Source organism: Podarcis raffonei, chromosome 1, assembly GCF_027172205.1.
Source record: "Podarcis raffonei isolate rPodRaf1 chromosome 1, rPodRaf1.pri, whole genome shotgun sequence".
Lineage (NCBI taxonomy): Eukaryota > Metazoa > Chordata > Lepidosauria > Squamata > Lacertidae > Podarcis > Podarcis raffonei.
In genome coordinates, this window is record NC_070602.1 from 103,103,640 (window position 1) to 103,125,850 (window position 22,211).

The window sequence follows — 22,211 nt, forward strand, 5'->3', positions numbered from 1 at the left end:
CGCAACCAGAGGTACCACTGTAATTGTTTGCGCCTGCCTTTTGCTCCTTCAACACACCCAAAGGGCAAGGAAGACAGAGACAGAATCTGAGCTCCTTGGCTTTGATTTACTTTGTTTTTGTTGTTCTTGTTACCATGTTATGTCAAGTTAGGCCAAGTCACTACATTCTAAATTGTTTTCCTACATTGCCTTAACACTCTCCCAGGGATATTGCATAAATGGTTTTCTGAAGTCCCTTGTGCAATCAAAGAAACGGACTCCACCTTCACATCTGTAAGAATATTTCAGAGGGTGGTGGTAGAAGAGATGTTTCTATGCCAACTTCTGTTCCCTTCCCTTCCCTAGACCCACCTACCACAAAACAGCTGCTGAGGCAGCACCTCTCCCAGAAGCCACAAGAGAGGAGCAGTAGACATCTGTCATACCATGACTCAGATGGGACGAGGGCAGGGCTGGGGGAAGGCAAGATGAACTTTACACCCCACAACTAGAGGCGCTGTATGTGTGTTCTCATGCAGTGGTTTGGAGCCAAAGGTTCCATATTTAGTCTAACCCTTGGAGCCACCCCGTCGCTAGTAGGTGAGCTGGGGAAGAGACCTTCCTCAGCACCCCAGAACTGGTGTGCTGAGCAGGACTTGACTAGCAAGCAAAGTGGAGAGGGTACAAGCTCTTTTTGCACTGGTTTTGCTTGAGTTGCCTAGCATGATAGGAGCCTTTAAGGTCTCTGCTTTGCTTGGGAGGCAAGGCCCACCCAGCAGGCCAGCTTTGGAAGGCTAGGGATGCTTACACAAGAACCTGCGGAAACGTGGATGGTCCCACAAGATCTCACAAGAGCCTCCCAGAGCCTTCTAGGGCTGTCTCAGGCCTTGCCTGGCAAGCAAGCCGGAGAGTTTAAAAGCTCCATTTGTGCTGGGTAACCCCACACATATTTGGCCTAAAAAGAGCTTTTAAGCTTTCCATCTTGCTTGAGACACATACAAGAAGCATTAAAACACAGTTCAAAACACATTCCATCTAGGGAAAGGCACTCACAAATGAGGGCACAGAGCAGGGCTGGTGAGAGGGGTGGGCCAGGTGAGGGGTGTGGCTTTTGGAGAGTGCTGAGGACAAGAGACTTAGAGGCTTCTGCCCTGTGAGAAATCCTTCCATGTGCAGGCATAAAGCCCACAGTGGGTCTCCATAGCCAATATCGTCAACTTTTGGTTGGAAGAGTGGGTTCCTCAATGCCATATTATAGCTGTGCCTTACGTTAGAAACTCTGCTTACAAAAGAGGCATGTTGGAACACAAAAGCCATGGAGGAACTCCCTCAGTTCGTTGTGTGCTTTGTATCTCTTTCTAACTTGAAGTTAGTGGGGTTAAAAAATGAATTTATTATCCTAAAATTAGTGAACTGAAAGTGCCTAAAAATGAAAGCAATAGGTGTAGATTCCTACATCTTGGTTATTCCAAAATGGCCACTTACCCTACAGTCAGCGTGGGGCATGCCCTCCATTCTAGGTGCAGCGAGGAGTCATGTCCCAGTGGCTGGCCATTTTAAGTGCCCCAGACCAGCTGCATTGTATGGTGGAAAGCCCATCAAGCCAAATGTTTTAACTGCCCTATCAGGGGGCGCCAAGCACGAGAAACCTGGATGGCGGGCCAGAACGGCGAAGTTCTCACTCTGGTTCTCCAGTCAGGGTTAGAAGCTTTTCCACTCCATGAAAGCGTATCTGCGACAGACAGAACCTACAGTCAAATTATCCTGCAAAGGATTCAGTTGTTATGCTTTTACAAAGGCGAAATTGTGTAGAGCAGCTTGCTGTCTGAGTATCAATATAAGTGACGATGGTTATGGGAGGGAAAGAAGATAGTTAACAGGTAAAAAAAATACATTAAAAAGAGCAAAATTGTGTGAAGCAGATCGCCGTTTCAGTGTCAAAAGAAGGAGGTTCCAAAAAAAAAAAAAAGAGAGATTTAACTGTTCGAAAATAATATGTTTGCTTTGGCAAATGAGGAATTAAACCTTTACTTGGATGCTGTAGACTTTGGAGACTCATGTAAGGGAAACGTAAAATGAGTCAGACTTACAAAAAAATCAGGGAAGTTTTAATGTGTGAGCAATACTACAGCATGTTCAATTGGAGCAGGCTTGCTGACCTCACAGACGAAAACACTATATAAGATCTGGCAGCCAGATGTTCAACTAGAAAGCCAGCAGCTGCTAGAAGGAGTCTTTCCAGACCCGCTTCAACAGTGACTGCAAAATACTCTTAACAGAAGATATGATTGTGTTGATTTTTCTCTTTGCCTTGCTGTGGGATACAGCTGCTGGCTGGGGGTTCAAGGACGGAGTTCTACATAACTCTATCTGGCTAGGTAAGAGGTTTTTCATTTATTCGTTTTGTTTGTTCATTTGTTTCCATTTGCAAAGCCTTGGCTTCAGGGATACCCACAACGTTTTCCAAATCACTGCTTCAGTTGTCAAGTCCCATTGATTTAAAGGCAGCATCTTGCTGCAGCCGAACAAGAATTCATTTGCATTGTTTTGGCTTAATGTTCTTTATTTTACTTTAAAAAAAAAGTGGTGCAGACATTTCATTTGTGAAAAAGAATGCCTAGAAATATGAGCTGGGAGAATGATATTATCTGAAAGCTTGAGATGAATGGAAAACTAAACCTCTAGAGAATGTGTGTGAGAGAGAGCGAGAGAGAGAGAACTAAACAGAAACAGCTGTGCAAGATACATATCAGCCTTTGCCTTGTACATATATGAAATTCCTTGATGCTTCATATACAGATATTTTGGGAAATATACATTGTGAAAGAAGTGGTTTTAAAAACCATTTCCAAGCAGTTGTACTTCCCCATTCTCTGTATCCCATTTTTGTTCTCCTGTTTTTTTCCTGCTCTCTTTTGACCTTCTTATGTCTTACTTATTCTAGCATCCTCCTGCCTTCCCTCTTATTTCGGAACAGCTGAATTTTACTTAGGAAAATAAAGAATGGAGCCTGTTCAGTATCTTGGTAATGGTCTCTCTAGGCAGAACCAGAAATGGATAGAGAATTGGGATGGAGAGAACTTGAGAAGGGGGGTGGAGTATTGTCAATAATAGCTCTGTGTCTTCTATAACATCTAGTTCCACTTTATCCTGGCATAGAATAATAGAATTGCAGAGACCCCCAAGGGTCATCTAGTCCAACCCACTGCAATGCAGAAATCCTTTTTGCCACAAAATAAAATGCTGCCCCAAAAGTGACCTCAGGGCTGCATTCTTAGCCATGAAGCACACCGCTGGGTAAATTCTCTGGCAGCTAATATAGAAACCCTAGAAAAAGTCTCATGTGGTCAAGATATTACTTACAAATGAAACAACAAAGGCTGCCATACAAAGGTCATTTAAACTCAGGCAGTCTTGCCCATTTAGACACAGCTGTTCTACAAGAAATCTCTGCCCACCCCCCACCCCAGGCTAAGGTGAAGGAAGGTCAAACTACAAGGCTGGTTCAAGTATTACACCATGTACTTCAAATGTGATGTCCGAGGGGGTGGAAAACACATTCAGGTACATGACCTGGGTATGTTTAGAAGTTGGCAGCTCGGCGCTCAGCCCAGCTCAGTTCAAAGGAGCTTATGATCAAGAAAGAGCACTAAGTGATGCAACCCAAGACCACAACAGACGATGATCCACTCTTTCCCCTTTAGGGTTTTTGTTAAAGAACAGGTCATTGAGCCTTTCCGTTACTTGTGTTTCGGTGAAGCGCAATCCATTCCTGATTAAGACCATTCTAAGAAGCACATTTGGACTTGCTGGAAACCACTTCCCAGAAATACATGCATGACATGTGGGTGGATTATGGATTTAAGGCACAGAGATCATATTTAAGCTATCTTTGACCTACCTGTTAGACCGCTGCTCCATCTAGCTCAGGACTGTGTACACCAGGAATGAGGACTTTGTAGCCTTCCAAATATTGTTGGACTCCAACTCCCATGCTCAATGGCCAGGGATGATGGGATCTGTAGTCCCAATGAAAACAGAAGAGCCATAGGTTCCCCAACCCCTGCCTACATGAATGGGTGGCAGCTCTCCAGGATGTCAGGAAGTGACATTTGCTTTTATCCTAACCAACTTTTGATTGTTTATGGTGTATAGCTGCTTAACATAAAATTAGCTAGCCCTTTCAGAACCACTAGTAGAGTAATACCTAGGTCCTAACGATACTGGATAGTATGCAAAGGAACAAAGACGTGCTGAAACCCCAACAAAACCAATATGCAGCATTAGAAGCTGAACATCAGTGCACACTACTGTGGGGGAACCAGCAGGAACAGAGTACTTGCAGGATAGTTCCCTGTGTGCCTGTGTCAGTACTTGGAGAGGGGGAAAGCTCAGACTATAGACCAGGGTGTCTTAAGGGCTCAGAATATGGATCACGAGAGGTGCCCTGTGTTTTTAAGTAAGCACACCTCGCCTAATATGTGATGGAAATATAGTCAGAGGAGTGCAGAAAAATCCTGAATGTCAGAGTATCTTACTCATGAATTGTAAATGCGGCAGGGGGATGAGGAACGCGCAATAAAACACTTGAGTGAAACAATACATTCCCAGCGCACAAACCAATATAGAGGCCTTAACTACACACGAAGCTGGTTGTGAATTCGCATTGCAGTTTACTCTTTATTTCAGGGGTGGCCAACATGGTGCCGCCCTCCAGATGTTTTAGCTTACAATTTCCATCAGCCTCAGCCTGCGTGATGGAATGGTCAGTGGGATGCAGGGAGCTGTGGTCCACAACATCTGTTGGGTACCGCATTGGCGACTCCGGCTTTATTTAATTACAGGCACCGAGGAAGGGATGTGTTAATTGAGAACACAGCATGTGGGGCTTTACCATGCTGTCAACCACGGTCACAATGAAACTTTGTGCTGTGCTTAGGCTTGGCACTGCAGGGAGGCAAAGTTCCTATTTCTTAGTCTTGCAAGAATCAAACATCTTCCTTGAGGGTAGCACTTGCATTGTGTGAAAAATCAGCATTTTCTTTGAAGTCAAACTGCACTGTATTTTAGCTGCGGTTAACACATTCTTTTTCCTGAGGTGACATCCACACCAACGGAAACTTACCAAAGGTGAATGTGAGGCCAGCACCTTACCTAGGGAGGTAGCAGTGGCAGCAGTGGGTACTGCAGGGCCTGCATGGCGGAAAGGCTCCCCTTCAGCACTGGGCTCCCAGGCAGGCCTTGCTCACAGCAAGCACAAGAAAGGCCAGTGCAGTGCCTGCCTACCTGCCTGGTCTCCCACTTGTCCTTCCATGCCCAACAGCAAGGGCTGGTGGACTGGCTGGCTGGCTGGGCTCCCTTGCCTGCTTGCTTGCTTTCTCCGAGGCCACCAGGTAACTTCAGGTAACTCGCACTCCCTGGCCAGCCCCAGAAGCACCATTCGCCTGTGGAGCTTGTTGCTGGGGCTGCTGCAACAAACAGCTGTGCAAGCCTTGGTGAGACAGAGATGCTAGAGGGGGGGACAGAGGCCAGAGTTGCCTGCGGCACCCCTGGCCATCATTCAAGGCACCCCAGGATGCCATGGCACACTGGTTGAAAACCACTGCCTTAACAGCTTGGGACCAGTTTATTTGTGAGATTGCCTTACCTTGTATGTGCCCGTTTGACTACTTTGATCTGCGTAATGGGCACTGTTACAAGTGCCCCATGAGACTTGTCCAGATTTGCAATAAATCAGTCATTTAGCATGGCAGCACCTACACTTTTGAACTCCCTGCCTATAGTCATCAGACAGGTGCATTCCCTGTATTCTTCTTGGCAACTGCTTAATATTTGTTATTGTTCAGGCAACCCTATCCAGACGTTCAGAAGTTATATGTATTTTATCACTTTTTAGCTACTGTTGATTTTAACTATGCTTTGAATGATTTAAATACTGGCTTTCACTTTTTTAATTAAAAATGTTTTATTTTATATTTTTGGCAAACTACTTAGAGGTTTTTCTCCTATCAAGGAGTACATGCATTTTGGTTACACAAATTAATAAATATTCCACATACTTCAGAGTGTGATCCCTCTGCCCTGCTGCTTAGGGGAGGATCCTCCTGATCATTCTAGTGGATGTCTGCCCTGAAGTCCTGCTCTGATAACAACACTGTGTGTTGGCACTAAAAGGAATAGGCCATGCAGCACAGGGTCCTGGTGGTTGTCAGGCTGTATGTATATGTATGCATTCCAGTTGTTTATAGTTCACTTTTTCCAAAGGCTCAAAGTGGATAAGCAGAAGTAAAACCAAAGACCCAGGAATAAAACAAAATAGCAAATCAACACTATTGAAATTAAATAATAATAATAAAAAAATAGCCTAACTGAAAAACGGATCAATTGAAAGTGAACAGAAACTATATATTGTACGCCCTGTGTGCAATTTCTTACCAATAACGTCTCCAGCAGATTATTCCAGAGCTGAGCAGCAGTAATAAATACCATACTCCTTGGAACTACCATCTTAATCCAATAACATAGTGGAATAGAAAGCAAGGGATACTGCTGATACGGTTTGATATAGGGGAAATGTGGGAGACCGGAGTTGGGATGACTGAATCTGCCAGTTTTTGTGTCTTTCAGATTCCCATTTTCCCCCCATCTTAAATTCCGTTCTCCACATTTCCACATGGAAATTCAGTTTAGTTTGAATTTCTCCCAATAAACACATTTTTGCAAGCAATTTTTGTATGTTATCCCACCAGCTGCGAGGCCATGGTGGTGTTTCTGAGCTACCCACCTCTGGTGCCCCTGATAGAATAAGGGTTTAAATTTCTGTTGTGGAAAAACTCAATGTCCAAGCCTTAATTCGTTTACACAGCCCTCCCTCCTGCAAGCATAAATATTTCTAAGTGCACAGATGGGCTTGCGATCTGCATGGAACATTTGAGAAGAGTTTCGTCCAGGACTCCCAGGGATAATTATTTCCTGAGCCCTCTGCCATTTGAGGGGACAGCATTTTACAGCTATTGTAATAGCATCCAGCTGGGGGATTTCCTGCTTTTTGGTGTCAGCACTCATCCCCTCATTTCTCCAATGCAAATGCGTGCAACTCAACTCCATGGTACAGTCAAAAAATCATAGAAAGGATTCTAGAGGGCAATGCAAGAATCTCAGCTAAAGCATCCATGACAGATGGTCATACAACTTCTGCTTGAAGACTTCCAATGAAGGGTCCACCGCCATTACAATGTCTGCACCTCTCTGGGTAGTTATAGAAACTGGTCTATATTGATGAGCTAAGGAGGCTCATGAAATGAAACTGGCCTATGAGTCCTTAGGCAGCTTTCAAAGGGGTCAAGTGTGGCTCAAGAATATTTAGAGAAATGAGATGAAAAGAAGCAGAGACTGTTGTGTGCATTACTAGGAAAGGAAATAGCACTCATTGTCTTCTCAATTACTCAGTAGGGCAGAGGAAGAAGAGAAAAATGGAGCATCAGCACAGCATGCAAAGTCCCCATCATATGGACTTGTACTAAGACTAAAGCCTTCTGGGACATGATATATAATGAACTGAAAAAGGTCTTTAAAAAATACTTTTATTAAAAAACCAGAGGCATTTTTACTGGGTATAATAGGAGAAGAAATTCCTTTAAAAGACATACAGTGGTACCTCGGGTTACAGACGCCTCAGGTTACAGACGCGTCAGGTTACAGACTCCGCTAACTCAGAAATAGTACCTTGGGTTAAGAACTTTGCTTCAGAAATCACGCGGCTGTGGCACAGCAGCAGCAGGAGGCCCCATTAGCTAAAGTGGTACCTCAGGTTAAGAACAGTTTCAGGTTGTTATGGTAAAATCTGGGTACAAGGCTGCTCTGCCACCCAGCTCGTCGGACTAAGTCTGCAGGTCCCTGCGGAGGAAAATGAGCTCAGCTGGAGACAGGAGCAAGCTGCAGAAGATCCAAGTTTATTGCGCAACAGGTTCAAGGCGAGATTGAACAGCGAGAAAGGGGTGACATGAACTTTTAAAACTTCCCTCCATGTCCCAGAATTCAGTGCAAAATACATCCCAGTTACATCATGAATACATTAAGAAGAGGTTGGGTTACACAGGATTAACATATGGAGGAGGGAGGGGGAATATGCAGAGCTGGAGATATGCACAGATAAGCACATCCTGAGTACCAGTGATGAGAAGACAATGGTCCATGTATGCATAGTCTGCCACCTGGCATTGCCCGGAGGGAAGGCTTGCTTAGCAGAGTGATTTGATAGGATTAGGGTCTTGACACCTTGCTTGAGGGATTATGGAGGACAGGGGAGGTGTCATGGAGTCCTAGAGAAATTGAGCAAATTGGCACGTTGATTTTCTATGAATTTTATAGATTTTAGTCCCTTTTGACATTGACAATTGGACTCAGAAATAAATGGTTATATTGTAGCGAAGAAGAAGGTGAAGAAGACATGCCCCCCCTTCCGTATCAGGTTAAGAACGGACCTCCACAACAAATTAAGTTCTTAACCAGAGGTACCACTGTATGCTACTACGGCTGCAAGGACACTTTTAGCACAGAAATGGAAGCAGCAGGAACTTCCAACTTTGAAAGAATGGCATACTAAAAAGATTCAATATGCAGAACTGGCAAAGCTGACAGGGAAGATCCGAAACCAGCATGACGAGCTGTTTGAAAAGGACTGGAGTAAATTTATACAATATATGAAAGAACATTGTAAACATTTGAAAACGTTTGCAGGTCTTACTTAAAATATTTTGTAATGTTGATATGTGGAACTGGTTTACAAATACGGAAGTAAATTTCTTTAAGAATAAAAAGAAGGTAAATCGGGTGAGATAGGAATGCTAAGACGAAAGCCTATGAAAGCCAGGGAGTGGGAGGGGGGAAGTCGAGGCTCAGGATGAGCAAAGATGTAAGTGATGTTATGATTTCGTTGGTATGTGACAAAGTATAAAATTTAATAAAAATTATGTTTAGAAAAAAAGTCCCCATCATATACAGCAAGGGCAGTGCTATTTTTCTAGAAAAAGAGGTGACAAAACTCACCATTGAACACCACCCTCGTTCTCTTTAAATGGGAATGGTGACCACTGGTTGTGGCTTTTTATTTATTCAAAACATCTTAATCCTACTCTTCAACTAAAAATAGCACCTCAAGGAGTTTGCAAATGTTAATAATAATAAAGCCCCTGCCCCCAAGTTTATTATTTAAAAAAGCATGGCACAAAAGGAAAGGAGATGGGTGGGAATGAGAGGAAAAGCAAACTCAGGCACTTTCTCGGTTACAGAGTTATTGTAATGACCATCTGGAATGGAAGGATTTCAAGGAACAAAAAGTTGCTGGTCTTTCAGTAGAGCCGGTGGGAATTGGAGTCCCACAACATCTGGAGGGACACGGCTTAACCATTTTTGGTATATACAGTGGATTTTTAATTCAAAAACTGAGGAGAGAAGGTGGAGTACAGATGCTGAAAGCCTGTCCATACCAATAAAATGATTTTTACAAGAGAGCAAGAGAGATGGAAGTTTCTGATTACTCTCAATAGATCTAGACCACCCACAGGAGCAGGTCAGAAAGACTGACTGCTGTAGTTTCTGTAGCAACTGCAAATAAAATCCCAAAGAAGACTTATCAGGAACAGCTTGTTCATTCTAAAATATATAATTTTTGGTTTGGTTTGGTTTTAAGATTGAAAAACCTACATTCTCTTATTGACTTTTGAACAATGATACACCAATAAAATATTATTATAACAATACCCACAAGAACATACTAATAAAACTACCCTGTGTTGCATCCAGGAACTTCTCCAAATAAATTAAATGTGGAAAGCAACCATTTCCCCCTAATTATCAATGCCTTCCTAGCAATACTTCTGAGCTTTTAATAAGCTTTTCTACTAGATTACATGATGTATATTCAGATCTTTGCCACGTGACTATTTTTGTTAACTGACTTACTTTTCTACCATCTCCTATTCTCTCAGTGTGTTTATACCAGTTGTGTACCAGGGGCTCTTGTCTTGTTGCTTCGTTTTGTTTATCTGTGATTTATGCTGAATGATTATTTCATTCCCTGCACTGTTCCAAGAGAGCAGCGTGACACTGGTGGGCCTTTCCAGGCACATTTGGTCTCCTGGGAGGACCACGCAGTGGTTTACTGCTGTAGGTAGCCAAACGACATCAGGCAAATGTCTCTCTTGTGAAATAACAACTCTTTAACAACAACTATACATCTAGCTATAGTTGCTAATTAACAGGGATTCCTTCCTCCAACTAGGACAGCTATTGCAGGTCCTTTGTTGTGGGGAAGATGACAGTTGCTGTCCCAGGAGCTCCCTCTGATGGGGGTGAAAGGGGGCATGTGCCCTGGGAAATAGGTTAGGGGCGTGGCAAACAGCATCACGTGTGTGTGTGTGTGTGTGTGTGTGTAACGTAGGACAAACTTGGCACAAACTTATTCATCCAGCAGAAGTAGAGAAATCTCTGTCCTTGGCTGCCATGAGTAAAATGCTGGCCAGCAAAAGTGACAAAACCCCAAGGTCCTTCTATTTGCAAATACATTGTTATCCCTCGCTTTACGTTTTCAATTCATACATAACTGAATCGAATGAATTTTCCTTAAGCACAGGAGAAGTATGGGGCGTACTGGAATCTGGCTGTTCATTTTTTGAATACATGGACTTTATGATTCTCGCTGCCAGGAAAAATCACATCCCCCACTTCCAGTTTCGTAGATTCATTGGCTCAGGAATATTTGTTGCAATAAATATTTGCTGAAATTTGTTGTCGTTAGCCAAGTTGGAAGAACTTAAGAAGATGGGGGGAATATAATAACCTGACCTTTCTGCCAAAAAAAAGAAAAGAAAAAGGTTTTTCATACCACATCATCCAGTCTTTGTGGGGGTCTAGGCAGGGGACTTGTCCTGTACTACTATTATAATCAGTGTTCGTGGGGTGAATCAGTGTTGGCAAAATTACTCAACAGTGACAATTCAGTGTTAAAGGCCTTCATTAAATCAAAGTTGCTGGATGCTGTTTAGTTCCCTTCCTTTCAGCCTCCCTCTGTTACCTGTTTTTTCTGTGACAACACATTTTTATATGCAACAATAACATCCAATAGATTTTTTAAAAAAAGATGTTGGTTTCAAGTTGTGAAACTCTCATTATTACGCTGGCTGCAAATGTCCCAAATCCCTATTCTACTTGGGCTACAGTCCTATGCATGCCTCATTTGGGAACAAGTTCTGATTAATTTTCCAAGCCAGCTTCCATAGAAGTACGCCATTATTCAGATGTTTGATCATCCCAAATCTATGGGTATTTAAGCCATTCCGAGCTGGCTGTTTTGAATTTCTTTCAACAGATTAGCCCAGGCATTCATAATTTTGTTACCAGTTTGTCTTTCTGTAACCATCTCCTCTAATAGCTGTAGAACTTGCACTTTGGCATCTTACAATTTGTTCCTGCAACCGCCTCAAGTGGCAGAGATGAAGTAGTAGATGGTAGAGATAACAAATAAATATTGGTGTGATGTGGCCTGTTGGTTAGAAATCATGAACAAAACCTCGTGGCCGATCCTGTTTTGCAGAACAAGTACAAACCAGAGTTGCCCAGTTTAAACAGTGTGGCAAAGAATGGTTTACCTCAAACCAGAAAAGGGAGGAAGAAATCACTGTGGAGGAAGGAACATTCTATCCTAAAGCTCCTTGAAGACTCATTCAAATAATGCCAAACCACAGTTTAGGCCAGGGATGAGGAACCTGTGGCCCTCCAGATAGTGTTGGACTCCTTCTGTCATAATCCTCTATTTTTGCTAGCCGAAGCTAGTGGGATTTGGAATCCAACAGCACCTGAAGGACCACAGGTTATCCATCCCTGGTTTAGGCATTGCATCTGAACCAGCCAAAGAACCACATGTGGGACCTGACTGGGCATAAAACGTGGACAGTAGGGACACATTGTGACCAAGAGGGCCAAATCTTAGTAAAGGGCAGGCATGGGAGGAAAGGATGAACTGGGAACTTAAGCATGGATGAATAGGTAGACAGCCATAGGCATGACCAGTAGGATAAGTGAGGAAGACCCAAAAGATCCAGGAACTCAGCAGTAAAGCATTTAACTTTGAGAATTTAGTTGCCAGCCTAATTTCAATTTTAAACTAGCTTGAGACTTGTTTGCATTCAATTTAACTGTTGTTGGCTCCCCCCAAGCAAATTTTTGGAGTCATAAATGTGTGTGTGTGTGTGTGTGTGTGTGTGTGTGTGTGTGATGCGGAGGATTAAATTTTTAAGGAATCCCTAGCCCCTTCTCAATCTACAGTCCCCAAGGCTCTTTGATTAAAAGCTATGTCAGGCTTGAAGCTAGTTTCTGTACATAATGTGCATGTGCTCTAAAGCCATCTGTGGACGCTAAAATTAATGTTACTTGCTGTCAGAAGAGCAATGGCAGAATTCCCTCACTGACACCCAGAGAAGATTTGATAGATTGCTCATGTTCGCATTACAAGGACCGGCATCCTGGGCTAAACTGTCGGCAGCCGTGAAGAGTAGGACACCTGCTAGATTCCTCAAAACTTTGTTTCCTTTGTTTTAAAAAGAAAAGAAAAAGATCACTGTTTGTTGCTTTGGCTTCACAGAACGAGCGGCAGGAGTGTACCATAGAGAAGCAAGGTCTGGAAAATACCAGCTCACGTATGCAGAAGCAAAAGCAGTGTGTCAGTATGAAGGAGGACATCTAGCCACATACCAGCAGCTGGAGGCTGCAAGGAAAATAGGTATGAGCACGCGATATATGGGATCATTTGGCAGTCTGGTCCAGCAGGAATTCTCCTGCATGCCACAAAGTCCCCCAAAGTGAAGAAGAACTACATAAAACCACTGGGCTTTTAGTGAGGAAACTTCCTACTGTGGCATTCCTGTGCTGACTGTGGCTGATAGGAGTTGTAGTCCAAAACATCTAGAAGGCAAGAGATGGGGGGAAAGCTGCCCAGAGTGCGTTTTGTCCTTTGATGTTCACACAAACTGTCCACACTGTTGATTGTTCAATGATTGAGTCTAATTTCAGTTCACTCATCTGTTTCCTTTTCTGTTAAAAACACATCTGTACGAACAATGCTATTTGTTACAGAAATTGACATGCAAGTAGTACCGAGGATGAAAGTTTAAGAACCCTATGGACATGGATTGAAATCAGTTTGGTTTTATTAATCTCCATTACAGTGGTACCTCGGGTTAAATACGCTTCAGGTTACAGACTCTGCTAACCCAGAAATATTACCTTGGGTTAAGAACTTTGCTTCAGGATGAAAACAGAAATCGTGTGGTGGCAGCGCGGCGGCAGCAGGAGGCCCCATTAGCTAAAATGGTGCTTCAGGTTAAGAACAGTTTCAGGTTAAGAACGGACCTCCAGAACAAATTAAGTTCTTAACCTGAGGTACCACTGTATATCAAGGCTGCCCACTATCCCCAATGTGCTATTTGGCTGTAGGTCATAGCTAATTCAATGGGACTTACATCTAAGTGGGAAAGGTATGTGCAGCACAATCCTATACAATATCTACTCTGAAATAAGCCCCATTGAGTCCCATGGAACTTGCTCCCAAGTTAATGGGTACAGGAATGGAGTAAAAGGGATAATTGTTGGAGCTGCTATTTAACACAACTGATGTGTGAGCTCAAGAATCAATTAATATAAATGGCTTCAATGAAATGAAATGTGCACAACCCCACACAGCATGTGAAGAGGCCTAGAAAGATGCAATCTGGTGACAAAGCAAGCAACCAAAATGATTAATTGCCAGACCATTTGATAAATGAGTACAGTGTGTGATAAATGGTCCTATCACACACTTCTGACTCTTTTGCTAACTCTTCCACCTAGAAAGTTATCATTCTAAGTTGTAGTACAATTTTCTAGATCTCAGGACACACCTGGCACATGTCAACCTCTCAATTTTAGGCTGAGATGCTTATTTCATAGAGCTGAAACTCTCCCAGACTTGTCAGCACTAAGGTAGTCTTAAGCAAGGTGGTAATAGGCTGTTTTTCTCTACATCTCTACATCCACGGGCTTCTATTTGCACTAGTGTGATGAGTGATATTAACCTGGAGAGTACCTGAAGATAATGCCAGGCAACAGAGATGCAACAGAGGTAACTGCCTTAGGGAGTGAATGCCCGAATTTCAGTAACTCAGTGACTTACACTAGTCCGACATCTTTAAAAAGCAGTTCTAAGACTAAGATCTAGTAAGCATCTGCATCCAATTGTTGTTTATTAGTTTAAAGTGAAAACAGCCCTTTCCATTGTTAAAAAAGATGACACATTTTCTAATAAAATAAAATAAATGAAGCATACACGTGGCATTTTCTGTGTCCAGGGTGGAAATTGTTTCACTTGCTTGGCTTAATTCAATTTAAACGAACTGTGTGTCAATTACATTTTTGGCAACAAGAACAAAAGGTCATTAATCTGAAGTACAGTGTTTCCATCTTAAGCCAGCACTTTGTGTACATGACATGTCCTTCCATCCCCCAGGGTTTCATATGTGTGCGGCTGGCTGGTTAGCGAAAGGAAGAGTTGGCTATCCCATTGTCAAACCTGGAAGCAACTGTGGCTTTGGAAAGACTGGGATTGTGGACTATGGCTTTCGGCTCAACAGGAGCGAGAAGTGGGATGCTTACTGCTTCAACCCTAATGGTGAGTGTGCAACAAACAACATTTTTGTAGTCAAAATAAAAAAATAATAATTGTCCAGTAGCACCTTAGAGACCAACTAAGTTAGTTCTGGGTATAAGCTTTGGTGTGCATGTGATTGCAAATCTGTGTGCTTTTTAATACTCTCAAGAGAAATTCCAGAGCCAGTACTTGATTGCTCCTTTCTAGTGGGCGTCATTACGTATTACATAATCCAAGGAACTCCATAGCAATGTAGCGCCTATTTCATAATCCGCTGGCGGTATTTTATGGAGTGGGGAGCCGCCCTAAATCACCTGCTTCTTTCCAAGTCAGCGGGGTTTTCCTTCCCCTCTGGTTAGCATAAATGTTCTGATTAGCAGAAAAACAAGTGCCCAGAGATTTGTGGATTTAAGCTTCTTATATTCAGAGCTGTGGTTGATAAATTTCCGTTTTCCTCCGGGGTTCGTCTGTAGGGACAAAGGGATGGAAATATCTGTTCAATACCCAACTTTTCATTGAAGTGCATACCTTCTAGTTCTTAATTCAGCCCCCCTGAAATTCTAAGAGGCAAATTGTTGTTTTTATTTTGCAAATAAAGCTAACTGAAGATAAGGACACTTCTGGGCAACAACTTTCCCAGTAATCATCATCATCATCAATTTTCTTTATACCCCGCTCTCCCCGGCCGAGACTAGGCTCAGGGCAGCTAACACCAAATATAATACATTAAAAACACAAAATCAAACGATTAAAATACAATTTGAAATCACATTTAAAATCAAAATAAAATTAACTTTTAAACAAAATTAAAAGTTCAGTGGATAGTACCTTGAAGACCAGCTACCTGCTAGCATAGGGATTTTGTGCCAGAGTGTCTAATCATACAGTTCTGAGTGGTCGCACACTAAGGATGGAACATCATATTATTCAGGAATTAAACTTCAGTAATTAAGTAGGAAATAAATAAGAACAAAAGATCCGCAACATGGATCTACTGCCAAAAATGACATTCCATGTTGAGTTTTCCCATGTATCTTGTTGGATCACTTGCCCGCCTATTGAGAGATCATGATGGTATGTCTTGCTAGAAGCTACCAATGTTGTGGGGGAAATGGACGGAAAATATACAGTGTGGTGATGTCACATGGTCAAGGACCCTACACATTTCAGCAGCAGCTCCATATTGGGGATGATATTGTTCTCCAACAATGGCTCACTAAAAGTCACCCAGCTGGCACAGAAATAAAGTAGGATTTAAAACAAGGTACAAGGTACCAATTAAATCTGCATCACTAATCTGCTGCTTTGACCACTCCTTTCCCTTCCAAAAGCTCAGGGCAGACTTTGTGCAGTTTCCTATCGATGACAGAATCCTGGAGACCTCTGAAATCTTTGTGAACATCCCTTCATTTGCCAAATTTACTTCTTGAAAAGGAATTATGAGGAAAACAGCTGCTTGCGCAGGCAGTCCCCAGGCAGCATCAGTCCCAGAGTCCAGCAACGTCCAGGCTTACTTCTCTGCTCTTGCCAAGGCCTTGTTTTCCGCAGGCAGTGGTGTCAACTCTAAAACGACTGACATAGCCTTATGCTTGATTTTCAGGGAAGCCCAATGCTTTCTGGCTAGCCTCCCAAACAGGCCTGAGGGACTCTCTGCTTTTCCAGTGATTGCTTCTGTTATTTGGCCTCAGGCTGAGTACCCACAGCACTTCATTCTAGAATCAACGGAGACTGAGTACTTCTGCTGAGGGGCTTATTGACACTTCCTCTTGTCCCACTGGGGAAACCGCTCTTTAGTGCTCAGTCAGAGCAAACTTCTTTTTTTATGGATTCGCATTTGCTCTGATTTAGCCCTAAAAAGCAGGTTTTCTCTGAGAAAGGAGTAAAGCAGAGAGACTCTTGGGCAAGAGACTGCAATGGGCACAGTTCAGCCTTTTGTTGCATCAGGAGGGGGTCACTACGCACTTCTGCAACCATGGCATAGGCAGAGTTTGCAAAAGCTGCAGAAGAAGTCAAGAAGCTGAAGACCCAACCAACAGATCAAGAAGTGCTGGATATCTACAGCCATTACAAGCAGGCCACAGCTGGAGATGTAAATACAGACCGTCCTGGGATGCTTGATTTCAAAGGCAAGGCCAAGTGGGATGCCTGGAATTCCTTGAAAGGAATGTCCAAAGAAGATGCAATGAAAGCATATATTTAAAAAGTGGAAGAGCTGGAGGAAAAATATGGAATGCCATAAACCCCTTCCTGCATGCCTTTAAATGGAATAATGCCTTATTCTACTAACTTAAACTGTGTTGCACAGTATGGCAGTGCCAGACTTGATGCCACTTTCCATAATTAACAGCTGTGTAAATTTACTTCTAATGGTTTGTATAATAAACACTATCAAATTCAGAAGGGGAAAAAAAGGAGTGAGGCAAGGGGGGAAACTGCTCAGACCTAGACTCGTGCTTTCTATGCACAAGACAAGTGGAAATGTGGACAAGCGCACAGTCTAGATCTGTTGCATGCTCTTCTTCACCCCTGAAAAGCATTTCTTGAGAATGAAATGATGACAAAAAGAAAAACAGTATAAAGGACAAACTTTATTGTTCTGTGCTACTTACTTTTATTTATTTTTTTAATCCTATGAGTAACAAGGTCAAATTATGTCTGCTGAATTATACCATTGGAGACGGTGTGCTGGAATTTAAGTTGTTTGGGTTTGGAGAACACGTGGAAGATGCTTGCCTGGCAGTCTCAGAAGAAGATTCCAAAATGATTGTTTGTTTTTTAAATGAACATGCATTCATGTGCCTATAAATACAGTAAATGCAGTCTTAAACCCAATTATATTGCTTTTCCTTTAACAGTGCTGGAATGTTTCATAGTGCATTTTATACTATAATAGTTCACCATCAAAAACAGCATGGTTTTCTGGTGCAGGAAACATTTTCTTTCCTTTTGCCATTTTGTAAATGCCATCATTGCAGCAATCAGGTTCACGTGTTTAGTACATGAAGCGCTATGGTGACTAGCACTCTCTGAGAAATGGTGGGAGAAACCACACTTTGCAGTTATCAATGTGAAGTCAAAACAAAAAGCTGTGTGAATAAGCAGCTGAGTAACCTCTCAGGGGAGGAGAACCCTCACAGATGTTGAACATGTCAGGGAAAAGAGGGAGAGGCAACCTTCATTCTTAGAATTCAGATTAGTCAGCCTATCTGTGCCTCCTGTTTGGCTGTCTCCTCTGAGAGGCAAGCTAGATCTTTTCCAAATGTATTGTTTGGGTGGTGAGCATCATTATCAAACCAAGTTGTTGACCTTGGCTGGTTTACGTCTGTTCCTTTCATTCGGGAGGTGGGAATCTTCGTACTTTGTAAGTGATATTATTCAACTTTGAGGCAATAGCCAAACTTCCACTGTGGGGATAAAAGCAATGGTTAATATTGCAGCATTGTTTTAGCCTACATTCAATGCATTTAAAGCACATTCAACACACATGTAAAAAGCACAAACTACAATTCCCAGGACTTACTCTTTCAGCTTCAACCCAACCTGCAACGAGGGTCTAATACTGTGGGGAAACACTGTAGGGTTGTCATAAACCACTCTGCAACGTAATTTTCATTCTAAAGGGGCAACAGACTTTTTTCTTCATTTAAAAAAATGAAAGCTCAAAGTTGGGGCTCACTGCTGGCTTCGAGTCTAGTAGAGCAGTACTCTTTATATCTTTCTTTTTGTACCCTGGTGAGCATTCTCCCTTAACTACTAGAAACACAATACAATATGATTATATGGATGTGGCACATTACAGTGATGGCAGGTGCCAGTATTAATTTTGGTTACCTGTGTCTTGCCGCAAGTCTTCTCTGACATTGTGACAGCCCAATTCAAAAGGCAAATTCCCTCGTTTTATTTCTCTCCTAGGAAAAGCCTGTGGTGGAATCTTCACAGATTCAAAGCACATCTTTAAAACCCCTGGCTACCCAAAGGAATATGAAAATGATCAAACTTGTTATTGGCATATCAGGGTGAAATACGGCCAACGGATTCAAATTCAGTTTCTCGACTTTGATCTTGAAGATGATACAGCGTGCATGGCTGATTACTTAGAAATATACGACAGCTATGATGACGTAAATGGTTTTGTCGGCAGGTAAAACAATTTCTACATCTTTCTTAACATATTACACCATACAGGGGCGTGGAAATTTCATCCAGGAAATAAAAAGACTACCACTTTATGCTCATTTAAACCACATGGCTTCCCATCCTGGTAATTATAATTTGTTAGAGGTGCCTGGAATTGTAGCTTTCTGAAAAGTAAACTACACTTCCCAGGTTTTGCTGGGGGAAAGCCACATGCTATAAACATACGATGTAGATACGACACACATCTGTTATTTGGATATGTTTATCCCACCCAGTCTCAGAGGTTCTGAACAATAACATCATTTATTTACACAAACAGCGAACTAAGAAGTGTTAATAACCACACACTTTTTCCAACTTCCCCCCACTCCTTGGTTTCTCGCCCTTTTAGATCCAATCCAGGAATCCTTCCAAACTCATTCATTGGAAGTATGTTGCAATTCCCAGTCAATCCCCACCCATTCCCCGACTCTGCAATTCCTCCAAAATATTAGAGCAGAGAGAAAACTCATCTCAGCTCATTTGTGGACTCTTGCCTCTCATTCAAGTGAAGTTCTTGGACTTCCCATCAATGGGGGATTTCCTCTCAATACAAATAATACCAGATTCAGATGAGTGATTTGCCCCAGGACCACAGCATGGGGAAACAGGTCTAAAACCATGCTTGCCCCGATCTCCTTATCAGCCCTCCCAGCTGACACAATTTGCATGTCTAAAAGCATGCAATCATCTATCAGTTGGCCTTCAGTTACTAAAATGTTGATATTTCAGATAACCAGTTTTCTATCAACCATGCAAACAGAATTGCACATGGCAAGGGGAGATTACCGTCATGGTTAATACATTCAAAAGAAGCAAAGTTTTGTGTTATGTGTATAGGCCACTGGCCTTTTCGTTCCTTCATGTTAAATCCCAGTCCCTGAAAAGGTTCATATTTGTGCCAAACATGACAAATCTGTTGAGAAGTATCCAAAATCAATTGAGGACTTCAGCCACTTTGCAAATTACCATTGTTGTGGCATATGAGTTACTTCTATGTGATTATCTTACCTGATGTCTTCTACACATCATAATGGTGGCATCCTTCACGATAGATCACCCAGTGTAAGTTCAAGCTGATATCGGTCTGGCAAAGGCTTAGGTAGCCACTGCAGCAAGTGTGTTACTGAATGTTGGCTTGCCTATATTTAACCAGTAAATCAACTGTCATGTTTTTCAGGTATTGTGGAGACGAACTTCCAGAAAATGTAATCAGCACAGGTAATATTATACACATGCACACCTCCACACAACCATGGACTAAGACAATAACAGTTACTTCTCAGACTCTTAAGAAGTACTGCACAACAGAACGTTCCATCCAGAGAGGTCGTCACAAAGGCCAATTCACAGATGCAGAATGGCTGAAGTATTATAAACCTCTGCATTACTTCCTAGGGATGGAGGGATGGAGAACCTGTGGCCTAATAGATGTTGGACTAAAAATCCCATCTTCCCTGGCCTTTGGGACTGATGGGAGTTGGAAGTCCAACAACATCACAAAGACAACAGGTTCCCCATTCCTGTCCTACTCACATGCTGAGTGGCATTTATTATCTTTGAAAGTGTTTCTGAGTGCACTTAAGAGAAAAATGCTACCATGTGTTTTGGCAGAAAGAATGAGAAATTCAAAAATTCTTTGAAGTTTTATTGGGGGGTAGGTGTTTCCTCAATAGAAGTAATTTTTCTCTTTCTCTGTTTCTCGTCCTAGGTAATGTAATGACACTGAAGTTTTTGTCCGATGCTTCAGTAACGGCAGGAGGCTTTCAGATTAAATACATTGCTTTAGATACACCCAAAAAGAGTGATGGGAAAAATACAACTACCCAAGACAACAAAAATTACTTAGCTGGAAGATTTGGCATTGTATAAAAGAACATTGACATGAAAGAAGAATTTGCCTTGGATGTTTATTAAAGACAGTCCCCTATCCCCAAGCACCTACTTGATGTTCCTCCCAGTGGATCCTATTCTCCATAATTTCCTCCCAGTGTGATCTCTCTTTTTTGCTGATCCTCAGTGATACACACAACCTCAGTGATACACACCCCTTTGGACTGATGCTTCCCACCATCATGTGATTCCTCCCTTGACTTTATCTGCTTCTCTACCTGTCACCATAAATGGGTTAAAAAGCCTGTTGTTTTTGTTTCAAGTTTTTAGCTAAAGTTCCAAGGGGCCATGCAATTGTGTGCAAATAAGTCCTCTTCCTGCTTCACAGCTGCTCAGTGATAGCCACTTTGAATTGTAAGCAGTGATCATTTCCTTGAGCCAAAAAGATGAAGAAATATTTACTCATAGACCCTATAATCATTGTACTACATTTGATGTATTATTGAGATTTCTAAATATATATTTATCAAACTTCAAGAACCATGTTTTTCCCTTTGTTGGGGGGGGGAGGTCACTCTGTTTCCAAATTAAATTTAGAATTAAGACAATTTATTTACTTAATTAATATGATGATGGAATCCTGACTCCATTTTCAGGTTTACAAGTTCCTTTACAATCAGTAGAATGCCACTGAACTCAGACTACAGACTAATATTCACAGATTATGTGGAAGATGAAACCATCAAACCAGATTAAATTGTCAGTGATGTCAGTGAACGGGCCAGCAAAAGGAAAGTCAAGGATGGGGCTCAGCAAAGGCCTCAGAATAGATAATTAAAAACCAGTCTTCTGGAACCTGAAAAGTCATAGCTCAGTGGTAGAATATATAAGGGCAGCATCCAACTAATGTGTCCCATCAGTGCAAGGATTTACACATGTGCAATGGAACTCTCTGCTGCACCCTCCTCAAATCAGACTTTCACAAATTCTGGCAGACACACTGACCAACACTGACTGCCTCACATTCCACTGCATATCTCCTCCTCCAGACATGCCCTGATAAGGACACCAGTTGCTGGGAAGAAATCTCATTGCTAAGCAGAAGTTTTAGACATGCCTCAAGGATGCGCTTCAAGGCCATCCTTCAAGGCTCATTTCAAGTTTGGCAATACAGCAACAAAAATCTGTTCTAGGGTTTTTCCCAACGCTGTGGAGCTGATTTGGGGAGGTTGTGGAATACACATGTAAATCCATGTGCTGATGAGACACAGCAGTTGGACAGTAGCCTATGCTTCACACACATAATGCCAATCCTTGGCATCTGTCTACAAAGACCCATCTGAAATCTTGGGCAACTGTCAGTATTGATGATTCTGAGCTAGATGAGCCCATGGTCAGTCTGAGGTAGCTGCCATGTGTCTGGAATTTCCCAGACATAGCAACCCATGTCGGAAGTGTCGATTTTGGCGAATTTCCTCAAAAATAGCTCAAAAACTTCATTTTCTCCCTCTTGATATTTCCAAAAAAAGCTCAACAACTTTTG

At 42.3% G+C, this 22,211-nt stretch overlaps 1 protein-coding gene and 1 pseudogene across 1 annotated transcript; both read left to right on the plus strand.

The window, feature by feature from the left end:
- The first annotated feature begins 2,166 nt into the window (after nt 1-2,166).
- On the plus strand, nt 2,167-20,815 carry TNFAIP6 (TNF alpha induced protein 6). The gene is made up of 6 exons (XM_053406520.1): nt 2,167-2,357; nt 12,620-12,757; nt 14,519-14,680; nt 18,572-18,800; nt 20,016-20,056; nt 20,547-20,815. Exons 1-6 carry the CDS (start codon nt 2,264-2,266, stop codon nt 20,705-20,707), a joined length of 825 nt encoding a protein of 274 aa, XP_053262495.1. The 5' UTR covers nt 2,167-2,263; the 3' UTR covers nt 20,708-20,815.
- LOC128402050 (acyl-CoA-binding protein-like) lies at nt 16,632-16,898 on the plus strand (annotated as a pseudogene).
- Nucleotides 20,816-22,211: the final 1,396 nt, after the last annotated feature.